Below are 16,165 nucleotides of genomic sequence, written 5' to 3'. Positions count from 1 at the left end.
GCTGACACACTGTGGCCAGAGCCCGGCACACCAGCAGCCGGCAAATCACGTGCTCCTGTCAGGCTCCGCCACACTGGCGTCGGTCCTCACCTGGAGAGAATCATCGGCCAATCCAGCGCCCGCAGGCTCCCTGGGGCGGGGCTCAAATCGGAATCGCTGACGCTGGCTCCCGAAGGTGGAAGAAACTGTGAAGCCAAAAGATCGCAAGCTCCCAAGTTTCCTCGCACTGTGGAGGTTGGTTGCATCGTTGCTAGGCAACTCATAGGGCTGGGGGCGGGGTTAATAAAATGCTTGACGTTTTTTCATACTCTCGCGAGAGTGGACGAAACAGACGTCTTGAGGGGATGTGACTTTTTGGTGACGGGAAAACATTGTGGAGGTTAACGCTTTCCTCCCTGAATCCCAGAGGGACCTTGTTAGATCCATAAATTGGAACGTAAACTTTAGAAGGTGGTGCTTTGCTAAAATAAGATACCACCGTACTTGAGCTGATTACACCTTAGGGTGTTTGCATCTCCTTCCCATTGGCCAGACACTGTAACGTAAGAAAATCAACTACTCTTACTGCTGAACCGGGAACTTCCCTGGACACATCCACATACTCCAGTGGTCTTCTAATCGTCGCCTTTATTCTCCCTCTACCTCCTACGCTATACCATCTGTTCTGGTCTCCTTGAAAAACCAGAAAAGGAAAATTGCTTCAGCAAAAAATTGGGTCACAAAAGGGGGCAAAAGAGGCAAAACTTCCATATAACTTAGAGGTAGAGAGAGGCTTTTATATAGTAGAGGTGAGTTTGCATATTTCCAGCGAACTTTTCACAGTTGCCCCCAGGCCCTTCTGATGATGCTTGATGCTGTTGATAAACCCACTCTACGCAGGCGTGCTTCTTCGGATCCAGGATGGAAAAAGAACAAGGAATGTGGATTTCTTGGAAAAGAGATAAATTCAGAGATGTCTTTATTCCTCCTTCACCTGGGGATTAAATTCATCCTTCAAAACAGCTCAACTAGTATCTCCTTTTCGAAGTTTTTTACAACTCCCAGTGTGTATGTTATGGTTGCCTTATCTGCACCAGTACAACTGCCTTTATCCATTCAGCAGGTATTTATTGAGCACTTATTTGAGGCACAGTCCTTGGTTCTAAGGGATACGGGGTTGGAAAAGGTCACATAATCTAGCATTGTCACGTGGCTGTGAAATTCAATGGTTATGTACCTTTTACACCCCACCCTCTCTCCCCATGACAGTACTTGTAGTACTGAAAGCAGGAATGGAGTCGTCTTCATATCTGTAAGCCCAGGGCCTGAACTGGAATCCGGATGTCACACGTTAGTCCTCTTCTTTCCTCCTCCTTATACTGCTACCACCCAAATGTAGCAATTGCCCTAGGCCCAGATGCTGACCTCGTACTGCGCTTTCTGATGTGGCAAATGGACGTTTTCAAGTTACAGCGTCGAGGTGGCAAGGCCAGTCGGCTTCCTTAACCTCAATGAGTCAATGTTTGCTGCAGCCATGATTCCTAGTCACGAGTGTCTGCTTGTTTTTGACAGGCCTTTTGACTCACTGACCATTCTTGGCATTCGTTTGCGTTCTGAACTATGACTCTGTTTCTCCAGGTGTAGTCTGGAAGCTCCAATTTAATAATTTCCGACCTCACTAAGTGCAAGGTTACATTCCAATGTACCCGATTCAGTAACTCCTTCCTCCGCCCTCTTTCCTTGAGCATATATGCTGCCAACGCACAGGGCACCTCACTCACTCTACAGGTAGCAAAGCCACTTGTACTTGAGGAAAACGGATAAATCTTCATCCTTTGGCTCCCTGGCGTTGGCTGCAGTGAGTTAGTTGTCACTTTAAGAGAGTTCGCTCTTCTTAAAGTGCTAAGACTTACGCCGCCAGAAAGTATCGCGAGATCTGTGGCCACCAGCGATTTCTCGCGATGTTTGGTCCGGCAAAGGGTGGCCATTTTAGAGTCCGTCCGGCGGCTGGTTGCCCTGGCGGCGTCGGCCAACCTGCTGCCGGGACCAAAGCTGGCCCCACGGGTGTCTGGCCTGTGGGCAGCTGGACCGACACGATGTGGCGGCTCCGCTGCAAGGCCAAGGATGGCACCCATGTTTTGCAGGGGTTGTCTAGCCGAACCCGAGTGCGGGAACTCCAGGGCCAAATTGCCGCCATCACCGGGATCGCCCCCGGCTGTCAGCGAATCCTCGTCGGATACCCGCCCGAATGCCTGGATCTCAGCAACGAGGATACCATTCTTGGGGATTTGCCCATCCAGTCAGGTGAGGGCATTGAGCCTGGGACCAGGGAGAGCCCTGGGAGGACGGAGAAGAGCGTGGGGGAGAACAGAGAACTGGTCTGTGGGTCAGTTGGGGGGTTTGAGAACAGGGATAAGGATAGGTGAAAGAACGGAGAACTCTGACCGAGGCCGGGGCAAGTGTGGGCTAGCAACTCCTTGATTTTATATATGGCTGAAAGAGACAAGGAGGGCCCAACCTATATGAGAAGCCCAAAGCCTCGGAGTCCCCCCTTCCTCAGTCTCTTTCCTAGTCTACCTTGAAAACGTCTCATTCATTTTGTTTTCCTTCTGCATCTACAAAAGTCTAAAAAAATAAGATCTATTTTTTCTGTCCTGGTGGCTCTTTCCCCTATAACGTGAAAGAAGATAACAGGTCTGAAGGATTCAGGACACTTTCTTTTTTGGTTCGCCAGTTGGTTTTTGCAATTACCTTCTCATATACTTAGATAAATAGGTATACTCATTGTAGAGTATGGTTTTACACATCCACTGGAGTCCCTTTCAGATTCTAAACAATTGCAGTTACTTCTGTCCAGTATTAAAACTTGAACAGCAATATTGATCATTAAAAGCTTTCAGCTGTTGTATCAAGGATCCTGTAAACACTGCAGGGTGGATATGTTAAGTTTCAGAAGAACGAGAACCCCCTAGTGGTGTAGTCTAGGGTAAACACTTTTTGGAAGATTTGTGCTTTTAAAATGCAGAGAGGAAGCATTAAGGAAATTTTGTTCTTAAAATGTATCTTTTTAAGTAAGTATAAAGGTGTATAACCAGGGATCCTTCACTAAATTGGTATGCAGCCTAAAATGTTTTTCTTCTTCGTTCTGTTTTCATCTTTATGGAGATTGAGTGAACAAGAAGTGTTACTGGTTTCCTGTTTGCAAAGCTGTATTCTCCCTAGTAACCCAGTTTATACTTCAACTCCTTCTGTTTGTAATTTACAAACTTGGCTAGTGAACAACCAATTTCATCTGTAATTTCTCTGCAGTTCTGGATTTGTTTTATTTTTAACAGGCGACATGCTGATCGTTGAAGAAGACCAAACCAGGCCCAAAACTTCACCTGCATTTACAAAACATGGTGCTCCTAGTTACGTCAGGGAAACTTTGCCTGTGCTTAGCAGAACTGTGGTCCCAGCAGACAACTCTTGTCTCTTTACCAGTGTATATTATGTTGTAGAAGGAGGAGTCTTGAATCCAGCTTGTGCCCCTGAGATGAGACGCCTCATAGCACAAATTGTAGCAAGTGATCCAGACTTCTATAGTGAGGCAATCCTGGGAAAAACAAATCAAGAGTACTGTGACTGGATCAAAAGGGATGATACTTGGGGAGGAGCTATTGAGATATCAATTTTGTCTAAATTTTATCAGTGTGAAATATGTGTAGTGGATACACAGACAGTAAGAATTGATCGTTTTGGGGAAGATGCAGGATACACCAAAAGGGTCCTGCTTATATATGATGGCATCCACTATGATCCGCTTCAGCGTAACTTCCCTGACCCAGACACCCCGCCTCTGACCATTTTCTCCTCTAATGATGATATTGTTCTTGTACAAGCACTGGAATTAGCAGACGAAGCTAGAAGAAAGAGACAATTTACTGATGTAAACCGCTTCACCCTGAGATGCATGGTATGTCAGAAGGGATTAACTGGACAAGCAGAAGCAAGGGACCATGCCAAGGAGACAGGCCATACCAACTTCGGAGAAGTGTAATCTATGCATGATGAGGATTGCCGCCTACTACCTCACAGATCCAGAAGGCTCTGGGTTTTCCAATAAGCTATTCGTAACCCTAAAGAACAAAAGGACGCAATGCTTGAACCGTCTTTTTAACTTAAAACCACTAAGACACTGAAATTCCTTGTTAAGATTAAAATTAGTGTGCAAGTTTACAGATGTGTGTCTACAGTGGTGATACATGCCCTTTCTCTGCTGGGGTGACAGAATAGGTGGTCCTTGCTACCTACTGACATTACCCTGAAGATTTGAATTTTAGTACTATAAACTAGCACCCAGCAGCATTAACCTGTAGAAGAAAACAACTTCGTATTTTGAGTAATGCGGAAGGCCTCACTAGAGGCCACTGGACTTAAACCACAATGTCTCCATAATTGAGTCCTTTTAAAAACTCTGATTGAGTTAATAGTTTCTAAATTCTGAATTGATTCCTCAAATGAAGATACTCAGAATTGTCAAAACCAATTTTATATTACAATTTGGTAGACTTTATAAATGTGTACTTAACCAGTTATAAGTACGTTACAAGCAATTTTTACAGGGATGAGTGTGTTCCTTGAGAATGTTACCTAAAGAACTGATAGTGCCCAATTTAGGATTTCTAGTGTATAAAAGTAGAATGTATGAGGGAAAAGGTGCCTGAGCAGCTTACTAAAGCTTTAAAAGACCGTTGGCCTCGTGTTTTAATGCAACTCATTTATTGATGTTTGTCACGTTAGATAAAAATTTTAAATTAAGCAGGGTATTTATTTTTTAATTGAAGTTTCTTGAAATTTGAGTGCTTGATTATTGTTTTTTTACATAAAGATTTGTCTGGAGGGATTAACTTCCTCAGCTTTTTCTCCAACTCCTAAAAAACAGCCTTCATCTAAAATGATAATGCTGTGCTTTGATTTGGTTTTTGTGAGATCTTCTGTTTACCTAAACAGTATTTTTTTCCATGCTAGCCTTATCTGGCCACTAATGCTCTTTTGAATAATTTCATGTTTCTGCAAGTTAGCACTTTGCCTATCTACAATCTTTTACTTTGACTTTTGAAGAGTTTTAAAGTAGTTGGGATAATAACATTGAATGAATTTGTTTCACTTCCAAAATACGACAGTTTTTAAATCCTTGCCTTATTCAGCTTTTTTGAAATTCTGCTTCTTCCTAATATTAGACGTGTAGTCATTTGCTTGGTGGGCGAAACTGCAAGGCACACCCTCTAAAATTAGCTTCACTCTGAGATCTTCCAGATAAAAGTTTTCTACCTCTTAAATCTTCTGAAGATCAGGGATGCTAAATTATAATTTGTTATGTATTATCTCACAAAATGTGAAGAGGCTTAATGTTGTGTAGTTCCGTTATCTGGTCTCATTTTTTTATGAAGTATCTCATTTACAAAACCAATGGTATACTTTAAAGCACTTCTGTCTCTTTCAGCATATCTTCTTGGCGAATGTTTTCAAATTGAGATTTACTTTTAGCACTTTCACTTGGTGGAGGTGGCCATATAAAATTAAGGAGCATGTAAACAATTTAGTGGACAAGTTCCTTTAAGGAAGAATTCACAAAGTATGCTTGAAATTATTAGGTGACATTTCTTGAGTACCTATTTTGTGAATAGCTGCTTTAGGCATTATAAGTTATGGTCAGTATAACTTAAAAGAATTTAATTTTCTATTTTACTGAGCCTTAAAAATAGCACTTGTGAGCTTGCGATACTTAATGTTTGGAATTCATAATATATACAAATGAATATGTTTGAAGATCTCTTTGTACCTGGCTGTCATTTCGGTCTAAAGATTTTTGTATCTCTTATTTCCCCCAGAAAATAACTACATTTAAGACTAGAAGTTAAGAGTATATCACTGGGTAGCATCCATCAAATTGAGCTTTACATGTCATTATGCATAAAGCTAGTTCAGGAGCCAAACTTGACATTTGCTTACTGGAATTTTAGAGAAGTCTGTTCATGCAACAAATATTTATTGGGTAATTTACAATGTACCAAGCAGGTATTGATATGCTTTCCAACATAAATTTCTGTCACTTTAAAATTAAGTATATTTTATCTACATGGATTAATTTAACAAATAGAAATAGAACCTGATATTTTATAAAATTAAACCCCTTCATTTTCAGTCTTTTTGTTCCCATGTTTAAGCTTATACTTCTTAGCAAGTGTCAAGTATTTATTCCGGTGATCTTACTCTATTTTACTCGTTACCTAGGTTGTCCATTCACCAACTGGACGCCGATAACTCAGTCAAATGGCTCTCAGTAATAAGTTATAAATTAATCAGTTGCTGAAATTCAGCACTAGGACTTGAATGTTCTGATCATGGAAAATCCAAGATGATGCATTATTTGCAGACAATTTGATTTAGTTATTGAGGATTCAAAACCTAAACTTGTGCTCTTTCTAAACTTAAGTTTGTAAACCTCACAGAATCTAAAGGTTTTTTACTGCACTTATTAAAGTCTTGAAATTAGTTTCTTAATGTATGTAAATTCTAATCTTCAGAATTTTGAAAACTGTGGAGTTAGTACTTGCAACAGGATCAAAATTTTTTCTTAAATTTGCACTTGAGCAGAATGAAACCCTTCTTCCTGTTTATTCCTTTTTTGAGTGCCATGCAAGAATAGTTTTTTAATTCAAATGAGGAGAGTTTACATTAGTGGCTGAATGAATGAAGATTGCGCTTTCCTGTCCCCCACTCTTCTTTTCTCTTATTCTTCTTTCGATTTAGAGATCCCGTGTAGGATGGTGAAAATGCACTTCTAGGTAGAATGTTTTCATAGGTTAAAATTACTATCCCTGGAAATTTTGTGATGTGATAGCCATATAAGGACATCAGTGTGGTACATCTTTTGTAATTGTTCCTAGTTGATTTCTTAATTATTTCACATGAAATATTATTAATATTATTATTTCCATGAAAAATGAGCGTAGTCGAGGGGTACCCTTGAAAGTTTGGCTGCTGGTCAGCTTGACCCTGTTGGCAAAAACTAATATAATCATGCCAGTTGATTATTCCGTGAAGTTCAAGCCCAAGCAAAGTCATTATCAGGAATGCATTAATGTGTTATCTCTCTCTAAATGCCCCTAAGTGCCCATGCCCAACTTGCTTATCTAGCATATGCTTTCTATCCTGTGTAGGCGTTAAAACATATATGTTGCAAGTTGCCCTAGCTAACCATAGTTTTCTGTGTCTTTTTTGAAAAAGTTAGAATGAGGAGTATGTAAAATTAGCAGAATAATTGTTTTCTTTATGGATCAGGTGGCCTTCTTAAACTTTCATATATTAAGATTTATGTTCTTTCATGTGTTGAGACACACGTTTGTTATTATTTGCAGCACTTTAAAAAAAAATACGAAGTAAAAGTTTACATGTTAGCTCTCTCCAGGGATCTTGCTAAAGGCATTAAAATGTAATTCTTGAGCTGCTAACAATCAGCTCTTCTTAACAATTGCCATCAATGTATAGTGTATCCAGTGGTACAACATTCTGGTTTTTGATAACAGTGGAACTTGATTTCAGTAACATAGGGGCATGCTCTGTGTCCTAGCATTCAAAAAGTTACCTGTTTCTATAATGTGATTATTCTTTCTCATTCATTGTACAGTGCAGTATTCAAATTTGTCCTTGTAGCACAAAGATGACTATACCAATTTGGAAAAGATCAGATTCTTAAAACTCTTCATTTGTTTCCAAGCAAACTTACTTTAAGGGAGCTGATTTCTTAGCCTTAAAAGTGTCATTTTTAAGTCTAAAGTGAAACACTTGATTTGAATAAGCTAGTTCATTAAAGATGTTTTCTTACTAAGAGTTATAATATTTCAACACATTTAATTCAACTTAGACTATAAAACTTGCCTGATTGTGGGAAAGGGTTTTATTTATTTTTTTTCCCAAAAATTAGCTGGCATTTTGTTTACAGTGCTTTGAATATTTGACTTTGAAGAAATTGTTGCATTGATACTGAGTTGTGGGGTGCTGATTTAGGTCTTGGTCCATATGAATTTAAAGGAGATTGCTATTTTAGATTGAAGAGAAAGGGGGATAAAGTACCACTTAAACAGAAGAGATGCTCAATTGGATACATTCCTTAGTCATGAATAACGCTTTTTGAAAAATTTCTCAAGCAATGCATTGTGTCCTCCTAACCCTCCTCACCCATTTCTTGGCATAGAATGTAGCAGGACCATAACTGAGAAGCTTATCATTAATGTATAAACCATGAATAGAAGCATTTTGCTGTGATGCCTTTTTATACTTGTCTTTTAAAAATACCCACATCTAGGAGCTTAGGGATGTGAAGATATGATTTGGTTAAGTTGTAGGTAACAGGTTAACCTAAGAAAGGTTTAGAATTTCTACTAAGATTACATGAGCCCGATCTTAGACCTGGTATAGGATATGCAGTAAGTTGTAAGCCGTAAGTTACTTAAAAGGACCAGGGCACCTAATTCTTGTCAGGTTTCCAATTCACCTGGGTGCCATTCATGACTCAAGCTGTTTACAGGAAATATAATTTCCTTAGCAAAGAGTAATCTTTTCCCTTTAAAGAAGTATTGAACTCAGCTTAAAATGCAGAATAAATATATAGAAGTTTGTTAAAAGGGATAGAGAATGACAGTAGGCCTCTCTTTCCTCCACTCCTTGATGGAATGGAGGCGAAGTGGAGATTTCCTGAAGCAAGAAGGAAAGCATGGGTTGTCAAATTTAGAGCTTAGAACATGACTTAAAAAAGTAGTAGGTAAGGGCAAAACAGAAGGAAGTTCTGTTTCTTGGCATATCTTTCTTCATTAAGATGGACAGTGTTTTCTTGTTTTAAAAGTGTTCTTTTGTCTATTTGCCAGCATCTTTTTCACAGTTAGTGCACTGCTGCCACCTGGGAAATGTCTGATTTCATTTTGTACAACTTTGTGTGGTTTTGCCATTGTCATTGAGATGAAGCGATTTTATTTATGAGGTCTATGATTTTAAATACCTAATGCTGTATGATGTGATTTGTTTTGAAGAAATAAATGAAGTGAAAATACTGTTGTCTGAGCATATTTTGGGGTGAGGACAGGACCAGTGAACAGCCGCTGCACTCAAGTTACATATTCATTACCAAAAGCTAATGGACCACTGCTTTGAATAGGGTACCAACATCTGCCAAATCTCACTCTGTAGGTGGAATCTTAATGACTTTGACAGGAGTAACTAAACATGTTTTCTTCTTTTTGACACCAGAGGGCATTTGAAATTTTCCTTCCTTGACTCCAAATTTTCGGGTATGCAATCAGCTCCCGAAAGGTGTAAAGTCAGTGTCTACTGCTGAGTAATTGTGGGAAGGCTAAGTGGTGCCTTTTCATTTATAATAGACTAAGATCTACATGATCTTAGATCTGTTTGGATACTGCAACATCTCTGTGGGAGAACTCTAATCTTACTTGAACAACACTGGAGTTACTAGAATTGACCGGAATTTAGACTCTAACTTGAACTACTTATCCTTTCCTTCTCATTGAAGCTTAAAAATTCTGGAAGTGGAACCATGATGTGGTTTGTGCACCAGGACAAAATACATTTGGGGGAGGGAGGTGGTCAGCATAAATCTAAGAATAAGACAAGTCAAACCTCATTAAAAGGTCTGTAAGGAGTCTCATGGGCTGTGTGATGGCAGCTTGTTGAACAATTAGCTATACCCATAAAGCAATGCTTCTTAAAGTGTGCTCATCATATTACCTGGGAACTTGTTAGAAATGCAAATTCTCAGAAATCCAAAAAAGTGAGGCCAAAAATCTGTTCTGATTCTGATGCATGATAAAGTTTGAGAACTACCATTATAACCACAGTTGTTTAAATGAGTCCGTATCAACTTCCAGAGACCACTGATGACTTAGGTCAGTCCCATGTCCTTAGCTTCATGCAATCCCTTTTAATCCGCTAAAGACAGTCATTAAATTTACAGATAATATAAATATATAAATTCTCTCATAAGTAAATAAATAAAAATCTTATATATCCAGAAGAGACTGATAGTACAATGAATGACAATTCAAAACTCTCGACAGGCTGAAAAACCCCAGGATTGAATATTCTTAAATGTGAAGCCCTGCCCTGAAGTTCTAAAACAGTCTATTATGTGAGTCCAACACAGGTAAAACCTGGCTCTGTAGTTGATTTGATGAAATAGCAATGATATTTTAACTCAAAGTCTATCCCAACAGGGTGATGTGACTTGGGCCACAGAAACAGTGGCATTTTAATAGTTAAAAAATCTAGGGGAAAAAAGGAAGCAATAGTATTAATGTAAACTGCTTTAGGCACATTGCATTGGGGGTTTGGATGAGGGTTTTACATGTAAAACAATGAAAAACAAGTTTGGCAACTGTCATACATGACAGCTGAGGGAACCGGAGAAGAGAAACGAGATCTCAGGTCGATGTGACAACTTCACATTCTGGGAAGCATTGTGTGAAAGATGAAGTAGATCTATTCTCTAAAGCTCTAGAGGAAAGAACTGAGACCAATAAGGGGTGAATATTGCAAAATAAAATTTACCATGAAAACCTAATACAAATACTTGAAGCTCAAGTATTGTGATAAGCCTCCTGCGTTGTGAGAAATAGAGCTAAAAGTAATTAGGTCCCTGACATCTTGAAAATTTTGTTTCAAGGACTAGTTATGAAATAGATACTTAAAAAAAGAATTTCTTCTCTCGGAGAAAAACAATTTTTCTCTGATTTGTTTTTTCCTCTCTACCGTCCCATTAGTGTTTAGAAAGGAGTGCCTTGTGCTGATTAGTAATCCAGCAGAGGCTACAGAGAGGACTTACATATTTGGCAGTAGTATACACTATGCTTGTCTTACTATATCTCTAAGTCGAAAATGAGAGGTTCAGGAATAGAAATCTAGGCATCTCAAATACTTTTCCTATTTAAAAAATTGGTTCTAATGTGGATTGCCTTTGTCCGTATTATGTTTATAGATAATTTTGTGGGTATTTATCTGATGGAATCAAGTGCCAGGGTATCATGAACATACTTCCCTAAGCTCACTGAAGTTATGATTTCCCTATGTGTGAGTTTAAAAAAAAAAAAATGAATTCATGAGCAACAAGCTCTGAACAAATCCTTTCTCTGCTTTTGTGACTGCCTCTTAACTGCTTCTCTGCCTTTCTGTCCTCTAAAATTCCTTCTGTACACCAAGAAGAGTTTTCTGATCTTATTGATGGCATTTCTCCGTATTCAATTGATGGGCTTCATTAGCGAATCTTTAGACATTAGAGCAGGTGTCACAGTGACTCAGCCATGTTCTAAAGCCCTGCAATTGAATAATTGCCGTGGTCTTGAAAGCTATGAATTTGAAGTTTGAAGCTTACTGAAGCTTACTTCAGTCAATGCTGAAGTTAAAAACAAAGTATGGACAAAATTATTCCTGATAATCCCTAAATTGGCTCATAAAGTAGAGCATGTAGATATCAGCACAGCAGTAAGTCCGACACAGCTGGTGTTGAAAGAGTTCATGCTCACTCTTCCAGCGCAGCTCTTTGAGTACCCAACCTACAGCAAGGGGCGGTTCACTAGATCCCATCCATTGGTGGATCCTGGACTCCAATCCCCGATCCCCTGCTTACATGAAGCTGTCAGAAGCACCCCTCAGGATCTCAGCCACCCATTCTGGAATAGAGAAATATCTCCAGGGGAAAAGTCCCAAATGTTGGGTGCCCCACACCTGACCTCTATCCTCACCCTGTTCCAAGCCCAGAAATTCTTCAAATTCTGCACTATATTTTTAGATCCCCACTGCTTCAGCAAGGGAAGTTTGTTTGAATTACCTAGTACAATGTTACAGGATATGGAAGTCCTCAGCAGCACCTTTCACATGATAAACAAGAAACAGCTGCATAAAATTTGTATTAAAAAAGGAGAAGGAGGAGGAGAAATGATCTTGGAAATATCAGGTATGAAGCAAATGATGTAGTATGATTTTTCTGTCATCAATGGTGGAGGAATATAGTAAGAACTTGTCAGTGTTTATTTTAAAAGGCCCAGACTTTTTTCAAGTAACCATGAATATTTCTAGCACAATTCATTTCAATTCTGTTGGATATTTATATTGAATTAGGTAGAAAATATGTCCCTTATGGAATAAGAATAATTGTCTATAGCCATACCACCCTGAATGTGCCCAATCTCATCTGGGATAAGAATAGTTTTTTAGAGTCTATTATATAGGATATTTCACAAAATTACTCATCCTAATTGTGCATGGGACATTACACCTATTAGAATTCCAAACTTTCTTCTACTATGACTTAAATCTTTTGCATTGGAATTGATAAGTCTTTTTCTTAGGAATTTTATTGGCTTGAATTACTTCTCTTGGAGCTTGAATATTATGGAGTAAACTGATCAAACCAAGGTTTTAAACCAATGAAACTACAGAACAGACTCTGAATTATGTTGACTTCTGCCAAAGTGACCCTTCCCATTAGATCCATCCTTTATGATCCAGCCTTATTTTTCTTACTCTTAATCTATAACAATGAAAACTGAGAAAATGATCTTGGATTTGGCTGTAAGCAACTAAAGTCATAATTTATCCATGATAAATTGTTAAGCAGTTTAACAAGCCCTTATTGAGCTATTTCTTGTATGTTGTCAAATACCTTAGGATTTGAGAAGGATAGTCAATTCATTCAATAAGCATTTTTGAATGCTAAGTTTCAGGAACTGCCCTAGGTTCTGGGTATACATGGGTTGGGGGACACAAACAATGCTATAAAAAATTAGAAATACAGGTGTTATGAGGAGAATAATGGGGCGGGGGAGATTCTAATTAAAAGTGGTGAATCTGGGAAAGTCTTTTTGAGAAAGTGACTTAAGTTGAAACCTGAAGCATGAATAGGAGTTAGTCATTTGAAGAGTAAGAAGAGCATTCCAAGTAAGGGGTATAGCATTTGCAAACCCTATATTGCAGGAGGAAATGAAACATTTTCCAGGCCAGTCTGGCCATAGTGTGATACACAGGAAAAGAGGGACATTAGATGAAGTTTTTAGAAGCAAGCAAGGATCCAGATTTGCATCATCAATAAGCTATATTAAGCACTTACCTGAATGCATACTTGCCACATTTTACTTGTTTGTTCATTTTATATGTGTGTCCCCAAATAGTTTGTCCACAGGGGCAGGGACCAGTTCTCCCTTACTACGATTGTATTCTCAGCACCTAACAATGTACTGGCACATAGTGGATATTCATTACATATTTGTATGAATGAACATGTGAATGAATGGAATCAATGTATAACTTAAGAATAAAGTTATCCTAGGGTGCCTGGGTGGCTCAGTTGTTTAAGTATCCAACTCTTGATTTCGGCTCAGGTCATGATCTCTGGATTGTGAGATTGAATCCTGTGTGGGGCTCCGTGCTGGACATGGAGTCAGCTTAAGATTCTCTCCCTCTGTCCCTCCCCAGCCCCCAGCTCACGCTTTCTCTCTCTCTCTAAAAAATAAAAAATTAAATAAAAATAAAAAAATAAAGTTATCCTAAGGTAACTGGAAGGACATTATAGCATATTAAGGAAAGCATCAGATTTATGTTTCTCCCAAGTTCTTTCAACTGCTCTGTAGAGAATGGATTGAAGGGGGCAAGAATGGAAGTGGAGGACCAGTTAGGAGGAGGCTGCTGTAGTAACCTTTTTAAGTGATGATGGCAATAATTATAATAGCACTTGTTGAGTGCTTACAATGTTGAGAGCATTTTTCATGTATTATCTCATGTAATCTTCACAGTAACTCTATGAGATTTATTAAAAGGCATAAACTCTGAAGGACAAAGGGATGGTGGGATTAAAAAACAGCAACAAAATTTTGGAAGCTAGACAGCAGTTGGATGAGTGTTAACTGACCTAGCAGATTTGAAAAAGCTGATCCTAAGTCAGCGACCCTACTTTTTCCATGGAGATCCCCCTCAAAAATTCAAGAATTGGTGACATTAGTACCCCTGAAAACAGAGGTGGGGAAAAAAATCAGGAAGATGGGTGAAGAGTCTGGTTAAGGAACAGTAAGACCTCTCCCATCTTCTCTCCCACTTGGAGCAACTAAGAGCTTGCTTGCTACATCCCCTCTCAGGATAAGTAGGGTCTCTGTACTAAAACTAAGGGAATGAAGTGATGTTTTTATACGCTAGATGCTGAGAGCAATAACCTTCCTGTGCCACTAGGCTCCAAGAATGCGAGCTGCCAGAATTATGCACTTCAGGAAGGATATTGGAAAACTCTTCTCTGAGGATTCCAAACAGGCCATTTTGATACTAAAGATATTGGCATCAAAGATTTTCCAACCAAATGGTCCTATGAGATCACTCTCTAGCAACGTCTACAGTCAACCAGCCCCAGCTATGCCTCAAAATTTAATTAGCTTTTTGTTGGCAAATTCTTAAATTTGAGTGGATAGCCAAGAATCATCAGACATCTGAATATATTCTTTAGTAAGAAACACATAAGCCAAAACAAACAGGAAAAAAAAAGTAACTTGGAGAAAATAGAGACTATATAGAGGCAGAAAAACACTAACGTACTTACATATATGTTCTTAAAGTAATAAGAGAAGATTTTGCATCAATGAAACTGGAGAAAATGTAATAAAAATTCAGAGAACAAACAATAATTCTTGGAAATTGAAAATGCAAGAGAAAGTTGTAGATAAATTTTAAGAAATTGCTCAGTAGCAAAACAAAGAGGTTGAGGTCCAGGAGGTTGTCCAATAACATCCAAATAATAGAAGTTCCCCAAAGAAACAACAACAAAAAGAGAGAGAGAGAGAGAGAGGAAATGGATAGTAGGAATTCATCAAAGAAATAATTCAAGAAAATACGGAATGTCATGAATTTCCAGACTGGATTTACTGAGTATCCAGAATATAGACTCACTTCAAAACACATCATTATGAAAACTCAGAATACTGAAAACAAAGAGAAAGCCTTAAACTTAGAATCATAGATGCTTTGGGCTTTGCAATAACAGCACTGAAAGCTAGCAGATACTAATCTAAAATTCTGTACCCTGACAAGCTATCAATCAAATGTGTGGCTAGAATATCAATACTTCAGACATGTATGATCTTACACACTTTCTCGGGAAACTACTGGAAAATATCCTTTCACTTCTTTCTTTTGTTGGAGTAACTGGATCTCATATCTCCCTCTTTCCTGAGTTAGCTCTCTCAGTTTGGTAAAACACATTTTCCAGTAGGATGATGAAGACAGATATGAAAATGACAGCCATGCAACAGGCTACAGAAAAACCTATCCAGATGGAAGTAAATCAGAATGCTCTGAAAAATGTTTCTTCACGATGAAACTAATGATATGCTACTATATTTGAAAGTATTGAGAGGAGACCTACACAGTGGGCAAGAATGGAAGGACAAAAAAGATAAATAGAAAAGGAAAAGTACACATAGTATCTCAGAGCCCACCTGTCATAGCATTTATTTACATGAAGAAGCAAAGAATCAAACCAGCAAGTGGCTCCAGAAACACTACACATAAATGTTGTATATTCGAATGCTGATGGGCATTATTATTTTTTTAACTCTTTTTTTAAAAGATTTTATTTGATAGAGAGAGAGAGAAAGAGCACAAGCAAGGGAGAGGGGCAGAGGGAGACTGAGGGGCAGAGGGAGACGGAGAGGCAGGCTCCCTGCTGAGCAGGGAGCCCAACACAGGGCTCAATGATCTCAGCACCCTGAGATCATGACCTGAGCTGAAGGCAGACACTTAACCGACTGAGTGACCTGGGCACCCCCTGATGGGCATTAGTTTAGTAGAAAGGTCAAAAAGATGATGTAAGAGAGAGGAATGCAAGGATAGAGTTTGTGAGATGAGATCCAGAGCACACATGGATGATGGGGTTTTATCGGAAAAACATTTTCTTTGTTGTACCAAAAGAGAAGAAGAAAATGGGTGCAAAGAAAGCAGGTTTGTAAATGTGATGGGAATGGGAAGGCACAGGGTAATAGTATGTCAAAAGACAAGATTTAGAAAAAATAATAAGCAAATCTGTGGCAGTAGATGACTTGTCTACCAACACGATCTCCAAAAATGAAGTTTTTAGGGCAATTTTCTTAAGTAAAGGACT

General features: G+C 38.8%; 1 protein-coding gene across 1 annotated transcript; it reads left to right on the top strand.

Annotated features, from left to right (window-relative positions):
• Nucleotides 1-1,770: 1,770 nt before the first annotated feature.
• Nucleotides 1,771-5,798, top strand: YOD1 (YOD1 deubiquitinase). The gene is made up of 2 exons (XM_021682740.1): nt 1,771-2,283; nt 3,315-5,798. Exons 1-2 carry the CDS (start codon nt 1,941-1,943, stop codon nt 4,016-4,018), a joined length of 1,047 nt encoding a protein of 348 aa, XP_021538415.1. The 5' UTR covers nt 1,771-1,940; the 3' UTR covers nt 4,019-5,798.
• The last annotated feature ends 10,367 nt before the right edge of the window (nt 5,799-16,165 follow it).

This window comes from Neomonachus schauinslandi, chromosome 6, assembly GCF_002201575.2.
Source record: "Neomonachus schauinslandi chromosome 6, ASM220157v2, whole genome shotgun sequence".
NCBI lineage: Eukaryota > Metazoa > Chordata > Mammalia > Carnivora > Phocidae > Neomonachus > Neomonachus schauinslandi.
This window is presented reverse-complemented; position numbering and strand designations above follow the sequence as displayed.